At 40.3% G+C, this 20463-nt stretch overlaps 3 protein-coding genes across 4 annotated transcripts; 2 read left to right on the plus strand and 1 right to left on the minus strand.

Annotated features, from left to right (window-relative positions):
- The first annotated feature begins 137 nt into the window (after nucleotides 1–137).
- Nucleotides 138–9484, plus strand: apoob (apolipoprotein O, b). Its single transcript, XM_067486741.1, has 9 exons — nucleotides 138–233; nucleotides 581–691; nucleotides 1236–1358; nucleotides 2387–2419; nucleotides 2632–2686; nucleotides 3099–3194; nucleotides 3534–3625; nucleotides 6417–6506; nucleotides 6619–9484. The coding sequence occupies exons 1-9, from the start codon at nucleotides 156–158 to the stop codon at nucleotides 6661–6663; spliced, it is 723 nt and encodes a 240-aa protein (XP_067342842.1). The 5' UTR covers nucleotides 138–155; the 3' UTR covers nucleotides 6664–9484.
- Nucleotides 9485–11177: 1693 nt separating this feature from the next.
- On the plus strand, nucleotides 11178–17475 carry LOC137104728 (diamine acetyltransferase 1-like). Of its 2 annotated transcripts, none has more exons than XM_067486358.1 (6): nucleotides 11178–11425; nucleotides 11955–12006; nucleotides 12093–12173; nucleotides 13608–13709; nucleotides 14169–14209; nucleotides 15610–17475. In XM_067486358.1, the coding sequence occupies exons 1-6, from the start codon at nucleotides 11363–11365 to the stop codon at nucleotides 15784–15786; spliced, it is 516 nt and encodes a 171-aa protein (XP_067342459.1). In that variant the 5' UTR covers nucleotides 11178–11362; the 3' UTR covers nucleotides 15787–17475. The 2 variants fall into 2 exon arrangements, with proteins under 2 accessions (XP_067342459.1, XP_067342460.1); XM_067486359.1 differs by lacking the exon at nucleotides 11178–11425 and adding an exon at nucleotides 11433–11624.
- Nucleotides 17330–20461, minus strand: LOC137104727 (diamine acetyltransferase 1-like). The gene is made up of 6 exons (XM_067486357.1): nucleotides 20194–20461; nucleotides 18994–19045; nucleotides 18836–18916; nucleotides 18359–18460; nucleotides 18226–18266; nucleotides 17330–17821 (listed from the first exon to the last, which is right to left on the minus strand). Exons 1-6 carry the CDS (start codon nucleotides 20254–20256, stop codon nucleotides 17645–17647), a joined length of 516 nt encoding a protein of 171 aa, XP_067342458.1. The 5' UTR covers nucleotides 20257–20461; the 3' UTR covers nucleotides 17330–17644.
- Nucleotides 20462–20463: the final 2 nt, after the last annotated feature.

A 20463-nucleotide genomic window follows, 5' to 3' on the forward strand; every position in this document is an offset into this window, starting at 1 on the left:
TGACAATTCAAACAGACTCGCTTTCTGCTACGTCTGTAAATAAGCAATAAAATGTAACCAGCAAGTGGCAGTAAGAGCTAATGTTATGAAGAAAATGATTTAATAGCCTGTTTTAGTACAGTTTTCGGTGTTCAACGTTGAGCTTCGTGTGTACAATGCGCATGCGTGCTGTTCCTGCCGCTTGCCGTAGAAAAGCGAAACGGAGGTCGGTGGTCATGTCATATGTGAAACTGGTAAATTTTCTTATTTTTATCTGTTGTTGTTTGTTGTTAAAAAATGTGTAATTCTTAAGCAGTGGCTGTCATCCACTAAAACGAGTGTGTAGAGTGTTGCACAATAAGATCCGACTGCAAATAGTGAATTAAATGTTCCGAAATTAGCCAACAGCCACCGTTAGCGTGTCGCTAGCTTCGGTTGCTAACATGTCAGAAAAACACAGCGTTTTTACACCGAAGAGGACCCGTCGCAAAACAGTCTTTGTGTCGATGTGTGTCTGAATAAGTGTCTGAAAGCTCTGATTTATCAGTACGGCTTCATTTTCCACCGCGTTTATTCATGTATTCTGCCGGTGGGTCGCCAGGTGTCGCTGTGTGCTGCAGCTCCGGGCCTGACGGGCCTGCTGAGCGGCTCGGTGCTGGCGGCCAGTGACGCGAAGAGGAGCAGCTCACAGCCTGTTCTCAGCCTCGAAGAGGTGGGTTAACAAATCACTGTCCTAGCAAATTTACCTTCTTTAACTTGCCTGAAAAATACTCGACTATAACTTTAAATTCTTCACGAAGGTTTAAGTACATCCACTAACCTGCACTAAGAACACAAAGTATCTTAACCACTATGGAAGTTGATGCTCTTGATAACGTGAATGTACAAGTCTGGTCCAGATTTGTTCCACATGTGGATCATAGAAAAAGTGTCTGCAAGAATGTAAAATGCTCAATAATGTGAAACTAAAATGTTTTAGATAGATAGACACTTTATTAATCCCCGATTCTGGATCCACAGGATTTATTGCATGTCAGGCATCTAAAGTCTGGGTTAGGGGGGCAAACTTCCACCAAGTAGAATGATAATCGACAGGTTCTTCCAGTCACGAGGGGTCGATGTGACTGTTTCTTTCTGATGTTTTTTACTGGTCTTTGTACCTTTTTTTTGTGTGTTTGTTTTTTACTTTTACAAACTGTCATCAGCTTTAATATAAGGTGCGACTATGAAGCAGCCATTATCTTTTTTTCTTTTAGCTACCATCTCTATACACCACCCCTGAAGCAGAGCCTCCGTATGTGCCGCCACATGCAGGGCAAATGGAGCAGTACGTCACATCCCTGAGGAAATGGGCAGAACCATATACAGATAAGTGTCAGGTGTGTTCATGTGTTATGACCAGACAAATCAAAATTAATCAAATTACTCAATCAGATAATTATATCAACCAGGAACCTCGAGCTAACCTTGAACATGGTCAATTGCAACCTGATACCCAAACACGGCTATTTCTGAAATCTGTAAGCTGCACAAACCAAAGAGAGCTTGAAAATCTATAAGAAATTACATAAAATGTTATCAGATTTACTTTTTTGTAGTTAGTTTTTATATACACAAATACGCATTTGTGTACACAAGCCATCTATGTAATTTAGCAGCAAATCTCCAATGACATACATTAATACTACGACGAAGTGTGGTGTGTGACGCATGTTAGCAGCTTCTTGCTCTGTGTGTGATCAAACTTTGCTTCAGCTTACACTTACGCTTTTCTTAGCATTTACTTTAAAGGTGTTGTGCTGCATTTATGAAGACAAAATAGCCACATTTCTTGCGCACGTACTTTAAATATTTTTCTGCAGCTGCACAAATCTGTAGATTTCCAGATGTTTACCTTTCATGTTTGTGTCTTGTAACTGGAGCTTAAACTTTCCCAGCACAGCTGAACCAAAGAAGGTTACATTAAATTTCTTGTAAAAACTAGTAGAACTCACTGGCAACGGGTGCAAATCTGTTATTTGTTATTTTACATTAATGTTTTCCTTGATTTTCATGTTGTTGAAAGAAGGGTTCAGGTTCATCCAAATTGATGGTTTGGTTGTTGTAATATAATGCAAAGGGAGCGAGATCAACTGCAGCACCACAAACGCATATGTTTGGATTAAGTTCTGCTACTGTGATCCTACAGATTTAAAGATCCTTTTCATTCCTTTATCTTTAGAAGCAACTTTAAATACTGTGTTGTATGCACAGGAAAAAATTTATGTTTCTGTTTATGTCCGGGGCATCAAATACAGAAGGTCCCAGCTACAGTAGCTTGGTCACATCATTTTGTTTATTGACTGCTCAATGAGTGATGATTTGGAGAGTTAAAGAAACTGAAAAGAAATTGTGGTGTTTTTTATAGCAAACTGGCCAGGCTGCATTGGAGAAGGTGGAGGTTAGTGACATGTAATAACATGGTCTTTTATGCTGTTAAGCTGTTGTTGTTTGCTTGTTGTGAAAATATTAATTTATGTAACATGGATATAACATCTGCTGTTAGAGGATAGATTTTTAAAAAAATGTTTTTTTTAAATTGCATTTCTCCAATAAATCCAGTCTATCAGATAAAAGTAACCCGTTCTACTTCTGATTTTCTCTTGACCACAGGAATTTTACCGGAGAGTTGAGCCCACAATCAACACGTCCATAACTAAAGCGACAGGTGAGAAGACACACTGGGGTCCCATTTGTGAAGTCCTAAACATGACTTCAGTCAGTGCATGCAGAGTAGTGTGTACACCCAATAAATATAGTTTGAGTTGGAAACTGGACAGAATTAGACTAAGGGCAACTGCAGTGTGTCCTTTGCTGAACCTTTGACCGCTGGGTCACAGTGGATATGACATTTTAGCCAATGTGAGGACAATGACGACATGATTCTGATGCCAGCTTCTACAATGCAACCCGCAACTTTCCATAGTTAGTTTTACTCCCCATCAGATGGAATCTTTTAATCCTCAGCATGAGTAACATTTTCCACTTCGACAAACAGCAAATGTACAAATCAGCCCGTAGGAATGACACTGTTTTAGTCTGTCTCCCTGTTTTCACATTTTCCCTTCCTCGTCTTTCAGATGTATATCAGTTCCTCAGTGACCCTCCTCCTGACCTCTACCCCAGTGTGGCAGTGGTGGGTTTCTCTGGCTTCCTAGGACTTTATTTGGCCAAAGGTAACTAATGTCAAGTCTTCACTCATGCAAACAGTGACATGCAGACAAGATGACATCTGCTAAGGTCAAAGGGAATTCGGCATAAGCAACATTCCTTTTTAGCAAAAGCTAAAAAGTTTCACTTTTGTGATTATTCATTGACAGAAATATAACTTCCTAACCATCTGAATCATGAACATTAAAGGCCTGATAAATGTGTCTTTGCCTAGTCTCAGAAAACACTTCTTATGCGTGACAGAAATCCCACTGCCAACTAGCATCTGCATAGATACAACGCAGAATCTTAAACCGTGCGTTAACATAGAAACCTTTAAAAGCATCGCTCTGTCTCTGTTTCAGGCTCCAGGATGAACCGGCTCATATTTCCAGTTGGACTTATGGCTCTGAGTGCCTCCATGTTTTATCCTCAGGAGGCTGCATCCATTTTGAAGGTGTGTAAGTGCTGAACAGAATTGCGTTGGGTATCGTCTCTCAGCCACAGACACGGAAGACACAGCTTCCCCAAAAAGCTGGGCTGATTGTGGTGTTCGGTGTCGTGGTAACGAGGCAGCTCTATACATTCACTTATATTTTTCACAAAGCTACAAAAAATGAGACTGGTGCTACTATTAAACTCACACAGCAAAAAATAAAAAACACAAATAATCAATAACTTAAAAACAAGCAGCTTTATGTGTTACTTTGTGTCAGTTGTTAACACGTCTGACATCAAATTGAGATAAAAGATCTGTTGTCAACTATTTAATGTCTCACCCAGTACTGAAATACATTCAGGAAACAGATGTGAAAGCAGGGACAATAACATTTATTTGTTTTTAGCTAAAAATACGTAGGTGGATTATTATGCTTTTATTACGTTTTTGCTTTTTCTGAGTCAGAGGAAAATCACACCTTGACCTTAGGGACTGTATTTCTGAAGCTCTGAGGGCCATTTCACACTGGTCTCACACAGTAGTTGTGTCTGTATTTGTTTGATCTGTGACTTGTTCCGTTATAGGAAAGGGTTGTGCTTTCCTGCAGGAAGCGCTGGCTGTGACTCGCGTTGCTAATTTCTACCATGTCTGGGCCATTTTATGTACCGTTTCCACTCAGAGGGCCAACGAGCGCCAAACCGAGATGGACAAACACGGACACACCCTGACACAATCGTACTTCAGTAAATACATACTGAGATGGAACAAACCAACAGGGCATGTGTTTTCACAGCTGAACTGTGAAAACACATGAGAAAACTGCACATTTCTCACACAGATGCAGCATTTTATTTTTAAGTTTGAACTTCCTTTTATTTATTATTTAAAATTCCAACAATGGAAATATAAAAACTATGAAAAGCTAATGATTCTTAAAACGGAGTAAGACAGGAATCATTGAATTGTGGGGGGTCGGGATCCCCTACTCTAGTTTTAGATAGATATGGATTGTGTCTAGTTGTCTGTGTGCACTGCAGCATTTCCTGGTATAATTTTTTAACCTGTGTCGGAACAATGTTGATCTTTGAATTAAAAAAAAAAACCAAAACATTTTAACAAAACATGCTCTCTCCACCTGAAAGTTAGAAAGGAAAGGAAAAACTTCCACCAAACCCAGACAATAGACAAGTACAAGTACAAACTACTGATCATGAAGTAAGATAAAACCCAGCTAGAGGAGTAAATGTAAATGAAACAAAAACAATCCTATTTGTCCATTTGGACCATTCAGTCCCCATCCTTTTACAGACGGAGGTGAGTTGAACAGTTTAATGTCCACTGGGAGAAAGAATCTCCTGTGTTGTTCTGTGGAGAACTTGACTGTGATCAGTCTCTGGCTGAAAGTGCTGCTCTGTGCATCCAGCTCACAGTGGACTGGGAGGGATTGTCCAGGATTGAGAGGAGTCTGGACGACATTCTCCTCTCAGCCACAACATGCAGAGGGTCCAGCTTCTCCCCCAGAAAGAACCAGCCCTCCCCATTAGTTTGTCCAGTCTTTAATTGTCTGCCACCTTCATATTGCTGCCCCAGTAAAACACAGGACAGAAGATGGAGCGGGCTACCATAAAACATCTGCAGCAGATGTTGAAGGACCTTAGTCTCCTTAGGAAATGAGTTTTCTTGTATATTGATGCTACATTAACTGACCGGTTCAGTCCATTGTCCAGGTGGACACCCAGGTATTTTTACTCTGAAACTACGTCCACCCGTCTCTCTCACCCGTATGGAGAGAGGATTGACAGGAGTCCCAGACTTCCTGAAGTCCTCCACCAGTTCAACGAACAATGAAAAAAACTGTCCAGCACTGATCGATACTCCTTGATATCTTCACTCTGAGTTGTACCTGAAGTCAGAGGTATACAAGGTGAACAGAAAGGGACATAGAACTGTCCCTCGGGGAGCACTTGAGCTGCAGGTCACATGGTCAAACACAATGCAGCAGGACGTACTGGGGCCGGTCAGTGAGGTAGTCCAAAATCCAGGTAATCATGGGGGTGTCAACTAGCATGCTCTTTAATTTCCCCCCCAGCAGGACAGGATGGATTGTGTTCAAAGCACTGGAGAAGTCAAAGGACATAATTCTTACAGACCCCTCAGGCTTGTCCAGGTGGGTAGCAGGTAGATGAGCTCATCCTCCTCCCCCAGCTGAGTTTCACCAGGGGACGGAGGAAGTCCAGGACCAGTCTATCCAAAACTTTCATGATGTGGGAGGTTAGAGCCGCAGGTCGAGAGTCACTGGGGACACTTGTCACTGGCCCCAGGCCTGATGCTTTACATCCCACAGGCAGCCTCTCCAGCTACAGGCTCAGGTTGAGGACAGGCTGAAGGATCCTAAATAGCTGTGGTGCACAGACTCCATCAGCACCTGCAGCTTTTGTGGGGTGAAGCCTGCGTAGCTCTGGCCTCACCTGCTCCGCTGAGAGGGTCATTGCTGCAGAGACAGGATTGTAGTCATGCAGGGGAGAGACGTGGGCACCTGTGGTGAAGCTCCTTGGTTGGTGGATGTGAGGCACATCAACTGTATTCTATTCAACTCTAGCTCTGTCCACACAAACTGTTGATGTTTCTGCAATGGAGCTCAGACATCCAAGTAAAAAAGCATGATGGAAACACATTTTGGAAACATGGAAACACAAATAACACACACACTCAGCGTCCTCAGTGTTAAGCCTTCACACATGATCTATGATTAATGAAAGTAGTTGTCCGTGATGGGCTCTCACCTAATGGTGTGTTTCTGTTCCACCAGGTGAGTCGAGATTACGGGTACACCTGGGCTCAGGAGGGACACAAGACTTTGGAGACTCTTTGGAAAGATCCACCTTATGGCAAAAAGAAGGTGAGTCTTTATTCAGCGGTCACGGTGTCTCTTCATATTCAAAGCTTTTATTGTTCTTGTATTGACCGTTGGGACCTTTAATGTTTTGCCTTTCTTTGGTGGGGGGGGGAAGTCTGAGAAGAAAGAGAAAACGGAGAACAATGACACGACCAGCTGAGAGACAGCAAGAAGACGCACAGCTCTCCATCCTGAGAGACGTTCACTTTTCCAGTAATGCACGTTCACACCTGTAGACGACCTGCGTGTTTTACTCCCAGTCACTAATCAGGACTTGTGAGCTTGTCCTGCAACATCCAGATGCTTCTTCAAATGTGTATGTGAAGCTGCCTCCATCCAGGTCCAACACCACCGTCCTGCTCCAAGATGTGATTTGATTCCTTTTTTTTCTTTTTTTTTTTGGGATAAATTTGTTGAACCTCTCTCATTTGTGTGTAGTAACCATGTTACTCTAAAAGTGTGTTTTCCTGTGTATGAAGCGCGTGAGGAATCTGATTTAGAGTTTCAGTTCCAGTCTGACTGATGTAAATGAGAGGAAGTAGCACTTAACGTACGTCGTGTCAGTTTAGAAATCACCCAAGTGTTGTCAGTGATTATTATCATGACAGTGACTTAAGTCTATTAAATCAATGGAAAACATAAAAATATGGATCTGAATCTATTAATAAATTGACAAAAAAATGAATCAAAGTAAAATACTTCAAAAATTAGTATTTTGAAATCAAAAATGCCAAATGTTTAATGGTTTGAGCTTCAGAAATCAGAATTTTCTAACTTCATAGTAAATTGAATATCTTTGGAAGAATTCAATCAGACTCTGATAATGATAACATTGTCATCAGGACATTCTCATTTATTTCAATAGTTTCTCATAATATAATCTAAAGGCCAGGTTATTTCCTAGTAAGGATGGGGATTTGTTCACGTGTGTGTGTGTGTGTGTGTGTGTGTGTGTGTGTGTGTGTGTGTGTGTGTGTGTGTGTCTATATCTATTGATATATAGATCTATCTATCTAGATAGAGATAGAGGAAATTATATATATATCTCCATAGATGGATAGATAGATCTATGTATCTATAAATATCGATATATATATTTAAATGAATTAAATTGAGGCTCACAGTTTTACCCTGCTGTCAGGCTTTATGCTAAGCTATGTTTGTCTTTGTTAATAGTCTGTGTTGGAGAGTAATGAACGAGGCTGGTTTCCACATTTTTATCATCGTCAACAAAGACCCATAAAATGGCCAAACAATTTTGTCTCCAGAATCTGATTCTTCTTTGACAGAGGGCTGTGTTGTTGTCCAGAATGGATTTAAAACACACCCGTAGCCACACAGTTGCACTGGCTGACATGTTTTTTCATTGCAAAAACATATGTGCACTGTGGTTTATCTGTAAACAGTTCCACAGGTTAATAGGGCAGATGACTTTCAGAGTCTCTAAAAAATACTTCCTGAAACGCAGAGGCCTCTGAGCATGTCTCCGAGCGTGCTCAGACCCATTGCTCTATTTACACTCATTGATTAGATTGTTCACCTTTGATTTAAGGGTTCAAACATTGTCCTACATTTATATTGGGTGAAAATAAAAGCTGAATCATATAGGAATTATTTTTGTATGTAGACCCGCATTTTGAAGGACAAAATGATCTGGATTGAGCTGGTATTTACAGAAGAGGAACTGCAGCAGAGACGTGCTTACAGGAAGAGACTGAGGGTGACGGCAGATGCAAACGTCTACTGATCATGCGATAATGCGAGCATCTCTGTCAGCCCCCAGGCAAAATGTAGATGCTGATGATCAGGAAATGTGGAATGTAATGAAGTACATTTACTCAACTCGGTGACCCTGAACTCACAGGATAAGCCGAAAGGTTAATTCTCTGTACGTTTACCTTCACTAGAATAATAAAATTTTGTCCAACAACATAATATTTATCTTGTTTTGTCCTGATAAACTGACAGTAAATGTTCCTTTATGGGGAAATATGTGGTTGTTGCAGGACAGAAACTCTACTCACATGATTATGACACAGAGTTCTATACATTAAGCTGCTAAGCACTTGGAGTTAGTGCAAACATAAACCACTACAATGCTGAAATGTAAAATTATAAATAAATATAAATCTACAGACGTGATTAGTAAAACACCTACTGCTACTTGAAGTAAAGTGTGATGCTAATAGTGCTGCACGTTTACTTCAGTAAAACTTTAAATGTAGGACTTGTGACACACTGATACTGAGACTGTAAACTAAACGTGACATATGAGCGGAAAGTGGACGGTTGTGGAGACTTTCAACAAAATTGTTTGTAAGTGATCTGAAACGTCAAAAAACAAAAGAGGTGATCTCTGACTTACAGGAAGTGTGAGAGTCATCTGTGATCTTAACCTGTGGAGGTGTTTATAGATAAACTCCCTCTGTTTATGACGTGGACACTGATGTGTTTTTGATATGTGCTGGACAGCAACAGAGCTGTGGCACCGAGAAATTAACTAAACCATGTTTGCATATAAGGAGACAGTCATTGTGTTTTTGGTGTCTTTGTGTGATGATTAAAATCTGTCACAGTTGTAATGTTGATGAGTGACACTTTTTATTCATTTGTTTCAGTTTCTCAGGGTGTGTGCGTGTGTTTTGTTGCTCTCTCTGGTGGAGTTTCACTGTATAGCCTTCAGCAGAATAATATCTCCGGGATCGAATCTTCGCACTGTCACATTGTGATGCCACTAATAGAACTGTGCGGCAGTAAGCAGACAAATACATTAACATTGAGTCATTTAGCAGACGCTTTTATCCAAAGCGACTTACAAGTGAGGTACAAGGCAGCAAAAACCTAAGTCAAATAATTCCATGTTGATTTATAAATGAAATGAATCGTGCTTTCAACTTGGTGTCCAATGATGAACTGTATATTTACTGTATGATGATGTATCTTAATGCTGTAAAATAATCCAAAAAATGACTGAGATGACACTTTTCTTCGTGTTTTCTGTACAAAAACAAAAACTAATTTGCACTAAACTAAATTAACTGATTGGATGCAGTTTAAAATAGACACCTGTTATCTGTCCTGTTTCCACAGTTGGTCCCAGAACTTACTGTGGATGTCAGGACAAAAACCTCCACGGTGAGATTTTGTGGCAGGGACTAGATCAGGACAAGTGATGAAACCATTTCTGAGGCTTTGAATGTTTGAGGGGCACATTAGGCATAATAATGGTAAAATGGAAGAACTTTGTAATGAAACTCAGTAACTCGGCAAGCAGTCACTGAACCTTCTGTGGAGGAAGAGGGGAGAACATCGTGTTTCTTAAGATGTTTCAAAGTTCCTCAAGCCATCTGTAAATGCTTCAGAGTAACATTCAGTTGTATTTGACACATACTGTATGTGAACTTTGTGCTACCCTCTGCCAAAAAGTAGCAGAGAAGCTCAAGGTTCAAGGTTCAAGGTCACAGCATTTTGTTACATCGTGTTTCAACTGATTCAGGTCATTCTGTTACTCTATTGTTACATTTTTTCCATTTTCAGAAAAACAAATGTTGTGACCCAAATTCTTCTTTTTTATATCAGAGCTGGTTTAGCACCTTAACTTGTTGCACCTGCAACTAGAAGATCTGAAAACTGAAGAAAAAAGAGGACAAACTGTTAAGAGCTGCCCCTCCGATGCAGAGGGCAGATCTACGTTCAACCAGCTGCACGTGGACATCTTTTTCCTCCTAGACAGTGTAAATCTAAAATCGACAACTTTTGTTTTGTAATGTCTACACTCAAATCTGGGCTTTGTAGAAACAGGAATTTCCAGTGCAACACAACTGACAACTACGTCCAGAGCGTTTGGTTTGTTAAATGTTGGATCTCTGTAAACACTGAAGGTTTTGTAATGGCTACATTGTGATGTAAGACACATTTCAGAAGAGTATCCTGACAAGTGAAATCAAATCAATAGTAACACAGCATTTCTCTGTTAAAAGCAGGGTTTCTTCATTGTTCCAGTAAATCAACATGCAGCAATTCTTCACCCGTCGGAAATGTGACTGTGCCTCCAGTTTTCCACCGAACATAAGCTGCATTGATATACATGGCCTAAAGGGCACGTTGGGTTATTAAAGAGACAGGCAGGAGAGGGCTCGATGCCCACAGGGAAATCTGGTGGGAATATTTCAATACAAGGAGTGTTTTTTTTTTTTTGCATACTTGTTGCATACACCCACACAAATTGACCACAACCTGACTGAGGAGAGAAGTGCTATACGTGACTAAATATAAATGTAAGTGCGGAAAAAGACTCGCAGAAAAAGAAGCAGGACTCTCGATGCTCATGCTCTGTCCTCCACTGTTATATATATTTTTAGTAATAACTATAAATGTGTTATCTGGAGTAAAGCTGGACATTTATGTTATCAGCAGCATTACATTCAATTCTTTAATGTATATTTAGCACGAGCTGTTATTTTTACTTAAAGCACCAACTAGTTTCCAAAGTTTTACCTTCATCATCAAAACAAAGATCAGATGTCAGGATGTTTACATTCCACCACGAGAACCTTCTTCTGCTTCCGATTGGATAACATAGGGCCCCGAGGTTGTCGCTGATTGGCCAGAAAAGCGACAGCGGTGCCAGCTGGCCAATCGCATGGCAGCTTTAGCCGGGTATAAATGCCCGGATGTAAACAAGGCTTAGGACAGATGAGCGGCTGCCACCCAAGCGGGTAGTGTGTGCTGGATGTATTTGTCGGACCGGAGGCTGACTGTGGTGGAAAAGCCACTCTGAAGCGAATGAAGAAACACCGGATCTTTCTCTTCACATACAGAGGACTTTTAAGGAAAGGGAAAAAGAGTAAAAGAAGAAAATGGAGTGTAAATTACGGAAAGCAGAAGCCAGAGACGTGTCTGATATCTTACGGCTGGTGAAGGTAGGAAGACAGGTGAACAGTAAGCAGGATATCTGGGTACAAAACACAGCGGTTGCCTCTCTGGTTCCACCAAACTTTCTAAAATAATAAATCAGCTTTACATTTATGCAAGTGGACTTAAACAGCCTTATATGGGCAAAAAAGAAAGATGAAAGTGCACTTCAGCGTCTTTACAGCACAGCCAAGTCCCCGAACCGAGGTGATGTGTGTAAATCAATTCTTTAAGTTAAACATGTAAGTGGGATGTTTGTTAATAAACACACAATGCAATAGAACAAACAATAAAAACATGCAGCTTTTTAGTTACAACAAATTAACTAAAAAAATGCAGAAATACGTGGCATAACTTAAAGTTGTAATAACTGCTAGAAATGCATCTAGTGCATATTGTGGTCACAATTCTTTGAAAACAACATTTAAATTGTCTTTATTAAAAATATTTTTTGAGAAACGTTGAACTTCTGCCGCTTTTACAAAGGCATCCAGTTTTGCTAAGTTTGCAGTAAGTTTGTGATTCTCTTTGTTGTAGGAGCTTGCAAAATACGAAGAGATGGAGCATCGGGTTAAACTGACTGAAAAGGGTAAGTTAAGGCACCTTCATCTGTGTATACACACAAATGATCAGTAATCATCCTCTTGTGTTTGACAAATGTCATTTTCTTTGCAGAACTCCTTGAAGATGGGTTTGGTGACACCCCGTTTTACCACTGCATCATCTCTGAAATCCAAGTACAAAACAGCAGTGATGGTAGGAAAAAGCACATCTTCTTTAAAAGAAATACATGAATGATACAGCGTCTTTCTCTCCTCCCAGCGTCTTCCACCAAAAACCACATTTTGGGAAGAAATAAAAAATGATGCCATCATTACAAATGTTGTTTTTTTACCATTCAATCAAATATTAGCAAAAAGAGGCCATCATCTCACAGGCTTCTTGCTTATACATGTGTAGATTCAGTCATCCGGCTGCAGGCAGGTGATTTTCTTTCTCAGAATCGTTTTCTTTGTGTTCATCATCCGTGAAATTTCCTTCATTTCTCCAGCAAACTTGTTTTCGCCTGTCGTGAATTTATTTCCTCAACGGCAAACCTTTACACAACCCTGCAGGTTTAACTGGACTGACCAAAAAACCACTATGGCCAATTAATCCTAGAAGAGTTTTACATCCGCAGATAAAACACCGAGTGCAAAGTCTGTCACTGGAAATACAGTCTTAGTATTGAATATGAGTACTTGCAGCATACACTGCATTTTATCTAATTAATATTAATAATTGGTATTAATTATTAATATGTCATTTTGTAACGAATCATGTGTTCAGAGTAAAGGAATCTTGGTCTTTATGCCATTACCACCTTTAAATACAAGCTTCTTGAACAACAGCATCAGAAAACGTTTCCACAATACTTCAAATGTGTGAGTTTAGGATATTTAAGGTTGCTCAAATAAAATACATTAATAATTTATAAATGTACAGAAAGATGCCACTTAAAGCTACGATGTGGGACTGAAGCTATGTCATGTTAGCGTGACACACCCTCCTCTCTCTGCTCCGCAATGATTGAGAAAAGTTTTGTAACATTAGTTAACAAGTAATATTCAAAAACTTTTCACTGGGCACTTGCAGTATTATCAGGTCCAAACAGGTTTGAGCTTCTTTAAAGAGCTCATCTTCCAGCATGACACTTCTTGACTCCGGCTGTACAGACCAATATTTACCTAAGGGCTAAATGGTGTGTGAATACAGGTAGAGCAGAGAGAGGCTGCATGTAAACAAGCTCCACTGTAGACACTCATCTTTCATGGCTTCAAACTGCATCACAAAGTCTAATTTAACACTTGTGCCACGTACAGATGCTTGTTTTATGTAGATCAACCTTGTTATTATGAGGACAGTTTCTACCCTGTATGAACATCAAGTGTTTGGGGCACATTCCAAGAAACTGGAACACATCTCAAACTACTGCCGGAGGGGACAGTTTACATCATGAAGTCATAAGAAAGAGGCTCATGGTTTTAAAGGTTAAAGCCAAATATGTAAGACAAGATACAGTATATGTGATGAGCTCTGTCGTTCAACTTTGAAGCCAGTTCTGCGTAGCAGCGTGTGAAGAAAACTTAACATTAATGTGTGTTTTTATGGTTTTTATGTTCTGTCTACTGATTCTGTGCCTCTTTCCAGATCCGAAAGTGGTGGGTTTTGCCATGTACTACTTCACTTATGACCCCTGGGTGGGCAAACAGCTGTACCTGGAGGAGTTTTACGTGATGAGTGAGTACAGAGGTAAAAACAACTCGTTTCTACTTATTGTGATTGTTGCAGCCTAATTAAGTGGTAAATACTAAAAATAATATAATATATATGTAAATAATATTTACAGGCTTTTTTTGTTTTTGCAGTGAAATTATGGTATCAAGTTAAAATAGTTGCGTTTTTTCTTCACACTGTGACATTTTATCGAGCTTCTTTAACCCTAAGTGATTTTCTTTATTGGCACACAAACCCATAAACGTTGACAGGCTTTACATTAAGAAAGCAGCACTGTCTGCATGAGCAGCCTGCTGTCTGGTGGGGAGGTGGGAGGTGTTCAGGGGCAGTTCAGAGTGTAGGTCAAATCCGAGACAACGTTGCAGTGATTGGACACAATTGCAAGGTGGCACAGAAAACACTTGTATCTGATGACTTTGTGTTAACAGTTTATTGATACACACGCTTTCTTTCTTCTCCTCCTCCTCTTTGCAGGACTTGGCATCGGTTCCAAGATCCTGCAGCATCTCAGTGAGGTGAGTGTGTGTTTACTGATCTGAAGTTCTCAGTCCAGAGCAGAAAAGAAAATGTAACTCAGAGCCGGTGTGAGAAACTATTTTTCTTCATTTTTGTTTCATCTGGTTTGTGTGAGAAACTTCAGCCAGCATTTAGGTATTTTTCTTCATTTTTGTTGCATCGGGTTTATGTGCATGTTGTATTTGTATAAAATAGCTGATCATAATGTGTAGTCTGTACATATTTAAAGCCCACAACTGTCTCTCTGCAGCTACTTATTCATAGACTGGTTTCCGCATTAACGAATAACTAAGGATGAACATGGTTTGAAACCACGTTTCATAACGATGTCGTAATAGCTTATCATTGCACATTCTTGCTATAAGAAATGAAGAAATTGCAACCCACATATTTTTACCACACACACCACCTTAGTTAAATCTGGGCCAGACAGGAAGTACCCACACCCATTTACATTTGCACATTTTCCTACTTTAATTTTAAAATGTGAAACTTTGTTGTTTTTCATTTCACCATCTTTGTGAACATTATAACTCATGATGAAAACTATTGCTCTGAACGATTTCCAATTATTATTATTATTATTGTATATATGTTTTCCATTAAAAGAAAATATTTATTTTTTTCAATAAAGAATTTAAACTCAAAAACTAAAATCTTTCATTTACAAAAGTATCAGGATAAAGTAAATACACAAGTGTTTAAATATATATAAACAATTGTACAAAGGAAATAGTCTGTAACCATCCGGACTCTTCCTAGAGTTGTTTAATGGACGCATTGCTCATCAGCTGGCTAAAACCATTCCTATGGTGAAAGGAGGCTGGGGGTGGTGGTGACCTGTGCTCAGCAGCAGGGACCAGGATGCTGCTCAGAACCAATGGAAGAATGAATTTAGCCCAATGCAGCGAAGTTCTGCTCCAAAGTGAATGAGACCTTAGACATTAAACCTGAAGATGACAGTTCACAGGTACTTTCCATCCAGTGTGATGAACATTCTGAGGATTTGCCAGGACGAATGAGATAAACTGTCTGAATCCAAGTGTGAGAAGCTCGAAGAGACTTATCCTAGAAGGTTGGAAGCCATCAGCACTGTCATCAGGGCTTCTACAAAGTATTGAATTAAGGTTGTGAATACTCATGTAAAGATCCGAGTTTTTTTGATTTTTACTCAGAACTTGTTTAGATGGATGTGCATTTTAAAATGCAGTTCTAAAAATATGTGCTCTGTGTCACTGCTGAGATGAAGGAGATCATTAATAGGATTTTGGCCACACTTTACAGAGCTGGAGAAAACCTGGAGGCATTTAATGAGCAAAAAGGGTCCAGTTATTGAGCTGTGGGAAGCAGGACCTGCAGGACTTCACCTTTGACTTACTTCCTGTGCTCACTCTTGCAGCTGGCGGTGAACATGCGCTGCACCGGCATGATGTTCGTAGTTGCACAGAACAACGAGCCGTCCCTGCAGTTCTACAAGCGTCGTGGTGCTGAGGACCTGTCTCAGGAGGAGGGCTGGAGGCTGTTCAGGTTCAACAAACACAGCCTGGTGAAGATGGCCACTCCACCTGAGGAATGATGGGGCGTGTTACATTTTATATTGTTCGTCGGGTTGTGCACATTCATTTGGAAATAAAATAATGTAAACTGCATCAAAGTGCCATATGTCAGATTTAAATAACTCTTCATGTCAGTATAAAAACAACCAAGTGGGCACTTTTAGTTAGACTTTCAATGATTTTATTGGGACTTGAGCTAAATCTTTCAGAACATTCTTCTTCACGTGCATAGTTTCCTCTTTACTCAGTAAGACATCTCAGTCTGGAGTAACAGACAAGTCTGAGTCACGTGAGCTTTTTTGTACATAAACTAAAGTGGAAGTAACTCATACAACTGCACTAAACACATGTCGTGCTCTGTCGCCAATAAGGTGAAGAGCAGATTAAACCAAGCAGACACAGGATGCTGGGAGTAAAATATAAAAAGAGAATTACTAATATGGTTCGGCCATGAAAGAGATGACGAAAGATAAGTAAACTTAAAATACTAAAAACTCTGAGCCTCAACAAAACCTGAACTCAGCGATGCAAATAGGGCAACATGCAGTATATATACTGGTTGGCCAAACCTGCAACAGACAAGGGGTGGTTGCATTCCAATACCCGGACAAACTACTATTACTAAACATGAGGCAGACAGCTTGCTAACAACATAATCATTTAGTGTGTTGAAAGGCAACAAAAGTAACACCACAAACACGTTTGAAATTAACAATAAGAAATAGAGCATACACTTCTCCATTATTTACTCCCCCCTGCATTTAACGAGGCACTTGGTACAGTCCAGGCCAAGTATAAGATGAATACATGCCGATTATAGAGAACATGAGGTAAAAGCGGGGGTGAGCGAACCAGGCAGCTGCCATCATGCATGTGGCTGAAATTGAGGAGGATCTTCTGCAAACATCCGGTTCATGATAAAGTCAACACACTGAGGCAATTGCTTCTCCACCCTGAGGATGGAAGCTTCACATTATCAGCAGCATCAAATTCAATTGTGTTGAAAATTGCGTCTTTCAGAAACTCAAGATTGTTGCCCACAGAAATGTCTCAGTGTAGTATTTCAGTTTTGCAGCGTGTACTTGAGTCTGGGTGAAGAATCTAAAGAAATCGTTTTACATCAGTATGTTTTTAATTTAAAGAAAATGTGCTCACACAGCGACTGCACACATTAAAGCACATGCGGTTGTAGTGCAGTAGCTGCAGAAACATTTAGGGACAGCACACACAGCTTTCCAAAAGCTGAGGACTTTTGTCTTTTAATTTGTGACAGAGTCCTGATGAATTCAGAATTGAAACAATAATCATGTCTGATTCTCTTTGTGCTGATGTGACCACAGGTACATAAGGTAGGAAGCATCCAAGACCTCCTCAGTGTAATAGGGTGGTGTGGTGAGCTGAAGTGTTTTACTGTTTGTTTTCCCTCCTTTATCCAGTAATATACATTATTCTGAAAGTGATAGTTACTCATTGATGATTGTTACCTTTAATATTTTGACCATTCTGAAAACAAAAAAGTTTAGTTACTTTTCTAACCAATGTATCAAAGAATGAGACCACAACTGTGTGCAATCAGTTTTTATTGCATCATTTTAGGTTTCAACTCTCCCTGAACATCAAACGCACTAATACTAACAAAGGATAATTAAAAGTTAGAATAAACATGCGATTCACAAATATTAGCAATTAAAAAAAATGTGATTATGGAATAGACTAAAATCATGACTCAGATAGTAAAGTACATCAAGAATCCCAGTCTTGAGAGACAGAATTTCCCTTTTTTTAAATCTGATTTTCCACAAGTCTGAACGGAGAAAAAAAGCCTCAGTCAGACACAGATGACAAACTCTGTCTCATGTTTCCTCCTCTGGACCTCCATCATTCCTCTGGTGGAGTGGCCATCTTCACCAGGCTGTCCTTGTCAAACCTGAACAGCCTCCAGCCCTCCTCCTGAGAGAGGTCCTCGGCACCGCGACGCTTGTAGAACTGCATGGACGGCTCGTTGTTCTCCGCTACCACAAACATCATGCCGGTGCAGCGTGTCTTCATTGCCAGCTGCAAGAAGAAAGACAAAATGAAGAGTTAAAAGCTGCACTCAGTCATTTTGGGTCTGTAAAGTTGTTAGGATACAGATTTTTGACCACACTTAACACATCCTAAGTGTTTTCCCATATGTGGCCTTTTTACCATGTCCCTGGCTGTTTACAGTAAACTAACAATGCTGACAGGACACTGCTGTGTTTGGTGCCAGCGAAATGTCATAAGATCTATTCGAAATTTAGAAACAAGGAGAGTCCAGGACAGGAACAGTTGGTTCCATATGAACATAGCCTAAAATGTTAAAAAGGCGTTTCAAGGAAAATCTGGAAAAGAAAAGGCTCGTTTTCATCCACTGCCATTTCATCATTTTTTTTAATTTCTGGTCTATCACATGGGTTCTGTGAAAATGAAATACTCACATCGCTGAGGTGACGCAGGATCTTTGAACCGATGCCAAGCCCTAACAGGGAGACCACCAGGAAGAGAAGGAGAGTTTATTCACAGAAGCTAAGAAGCTACATGTTGTGTAGAGAACAAAGGAATCGTTTTTACCTCTGTACTCATCCATCACATAAAACTCCTCCAAGTAGAGCTGTTTGCCCACCCAGGGGTCATAAGTGAAGTAGTACATGGCAAAGCCCACCACCTTCGGAGCTGCAGAAACAAAGCACACAATGATTAAAAATAGTTCAATTATTTTCCCCCTTCTGTAAAAAGGAGGGGGACTGACAGGTCTAAATGGACGAACAGTACTGTTTTTATTTATTTCATGTTGAGTCCTCTAGCTGGGTGTTTTTTTACTTATTGATCAATAGTTTGTACTGTAGAGCAGCTGTAACAAGGCATCACAACTTCCTCATGGGATCAATAAAGTTGTTTGAATGATGAATATGACTCATTGAGGCATTTTTATCATTTAGATATACACGGATTATGTGATGCAGTAACATTTTGATATAGAATTTCTACATACAGTAAAATTTGTATTTCATAAAACCGAGAAGCTTTGGGGGGGTAGTTGTTTCCTACCATCACTACTGTTCTCTCCTTGGATTTCCGTGATGATACAGTGGTAAAACGGGGTGTCACCAAATCCGTCCTCAAGGAGTTCTGAAAAAGGAAACATTTCATAAGCGCACAATGAAGAAAGCGGCTCATTTGTGTATACAGATAGGTCAAAGGCTCACCTTTTTCAGTCAGTGTCACCTGGTGCTCCATCTCCTCATATTTTGCAAGCTCCTGTACGAAAAACAAATACATAGACCTTCAATCATTAGTCAATCACACCTACAACACCAACTACAATACACTAACTTTTATTTGCTTGAGATAGCAATTTGTTTGAATAAAGTATTATATTTAGAGAAATCAATTTTGTATTTGCCGTTTAAAGCCGTTATAACAGCTGTATACCAACAATAAAAACGAGAAGCAGATGCAAAACGACCATAAACATATGCAAAACGGCTACAAGAGGACACAGTCACAGAACGATCAGAGCGCAAAACTGACATTTAGAAAGGCACCAACACATGAAACGCATCACAAGCAGGGGCAGCTGGTTACGCAGTTGTCCACGAGGCACAGGGTCAGTGGTTCGATTCTTGGTCCCTCCTGTCCTCGGGGAAGACACTAAACCCCCCAAGTAGCTCCCTGTGGGTCAGGTGAGCACCTTGCATGGCAACCAACACACATTAGTGTGTGAATGGATGAAAACATCGCTGTATGAGCGGCCATGAACACACGCAGAACAACGCACCAACAGACGACGACAAAAACAACCCCCCCAAAAAAAATCTTAACATATGGATCAATATTGAAATTAAGACTTTTATTAAGTAAGCGAATTCAGTTGTTTTTCCAGCCTTGTGACAACCATACTTCCCGCATCCCCTCTCATTTTACCGACTGGCCCCTGAACGCGACTCTAAAAAGATTCCTAATTATTGAGCCCGCTCCATATGAATAATGTCAGCCAGCGGTTACGCAGCTGTAATAACACACTTCCGAGTCACCGTGGATAAGTACATAAGCCAGACAAGCCATATATGGAGAACTGCCGTAAGCGGATATGAGTGGTCCGAACGTGAACAAAGGCCACGAACAGGAAACCGTCCGGACCTTTTCCACCTGCCGCTTAATCAATATAACGTGATGTAACGTTAATGTCGTCGTTTCCCTGCAGCTTGCGTCACTGTGGTAAAACTAGTGGGAACTAGCTAACGTTACTACTACAGCTAAACTAGGCCTACGACTCGAGGCCTTTGGAACGAAGAAGCTCAGTCCCGGTATTTCCATTTACCGTTATGTTGCATTCATGTCGAATCTGATCACATTAAGGCGGTTTGGGATCAAACACCGGCTTTATTGTGCTCCGGTCTTCCTACCTTCACCAGTCGTAAGATATCAGACACGTCTCTGGGTTCTGCTTTCCGTAATTTACACTCCATTTTCTTCTTTTACTCTTTTTCCCTTTCGTTAGAAGTCCTCTGTATGTGAAGAGAAATATTAGTTGTTTCTTCATTCGCTTCAGAGTGGCTTTTCTCCCACAGTCAGCCTCTGGTAGGGTCGTGTTTGTCGAGTCAGGAACATCCAGTAAAAGTCACCCCACGGCCGGGTCGCTGTCCTTCAACTGCCTCGGATTTTGTTTACATCCG

This window comes from Channa argus, chromosome 19 (genome assembly GCF_033026475.1).
Source record: "Channa argus isolate prfri chromosome 19, Channa argus male v1.0, whole genome shotgun sequence".
Lineage (NCBI taxonomy): Eukaryota > Metazoa > Chordata > Actinopteri > Anabantiformes > Channidae > Channa > Channa argus.

Coding starts and splice junctions, on each gene's coding strand:
- apoob (XM_067486741.1), top strand. CDS start 156: ATGCGCATGCGTGCTGTTCCTGCCGCTTGCCGTAGAAAAGCGAAACGG. Junction 234..580: donor TCATGTCATATGTGAAACTG/GTAAATTTTCTT, acceptor GTGGGTCGCCAG/GTGTCGCTGTGTGCTGCAGC. Junction 1,359..2,386: donor CATATACAGATAAGTGTCAG/GTGTGTTCATGT, acceptor TGTTTTTTATAG/CAAACTGGCCAGGCTGCATT.
- LOC137104728 (XM_067486358.1), top strand. CDS start 11,363: ATGGAGTGTAAATTACGGAAAGCAGAAGCCAGAGACGTGTCTGATATC. Junction 11,426..11,954: donor ATATCTTACGGCTGGTGAAG/GTAGGAAGACAG, acceptor TCTTTGTTGTAG/GAGCTTGCAAAATACGAAGA. Junction 14,210..15,609: donor TCCTGCAGCATCTCAGTGAG/GTGAGTGTGTGT, acceptor TCACTCTTGCAG/CTGGCGGTGAACATGCGCTG.
- LOC137104727 (XM_067486357.1), bottom strand. CDS start 20,256: ATGGAGTGTAAATTACGGAAAGCAGAACCCAGAGACGTGTCTGATATC. Junction 18,461..18,835: donor AGGAGAGAACAGTAGTGATG/GTAGGAAACAAC, acceptor TTGTTTCTGCAG/CTCCGAAGGTGGTGGGCTTT. Junction 18,267..18,358: donor TGTGATGGATGAGTACAGAG/GTAAAAACGATT, acceptor TCTCCCTGTTAG/GGCTTGGCATCGGTTCAAAG.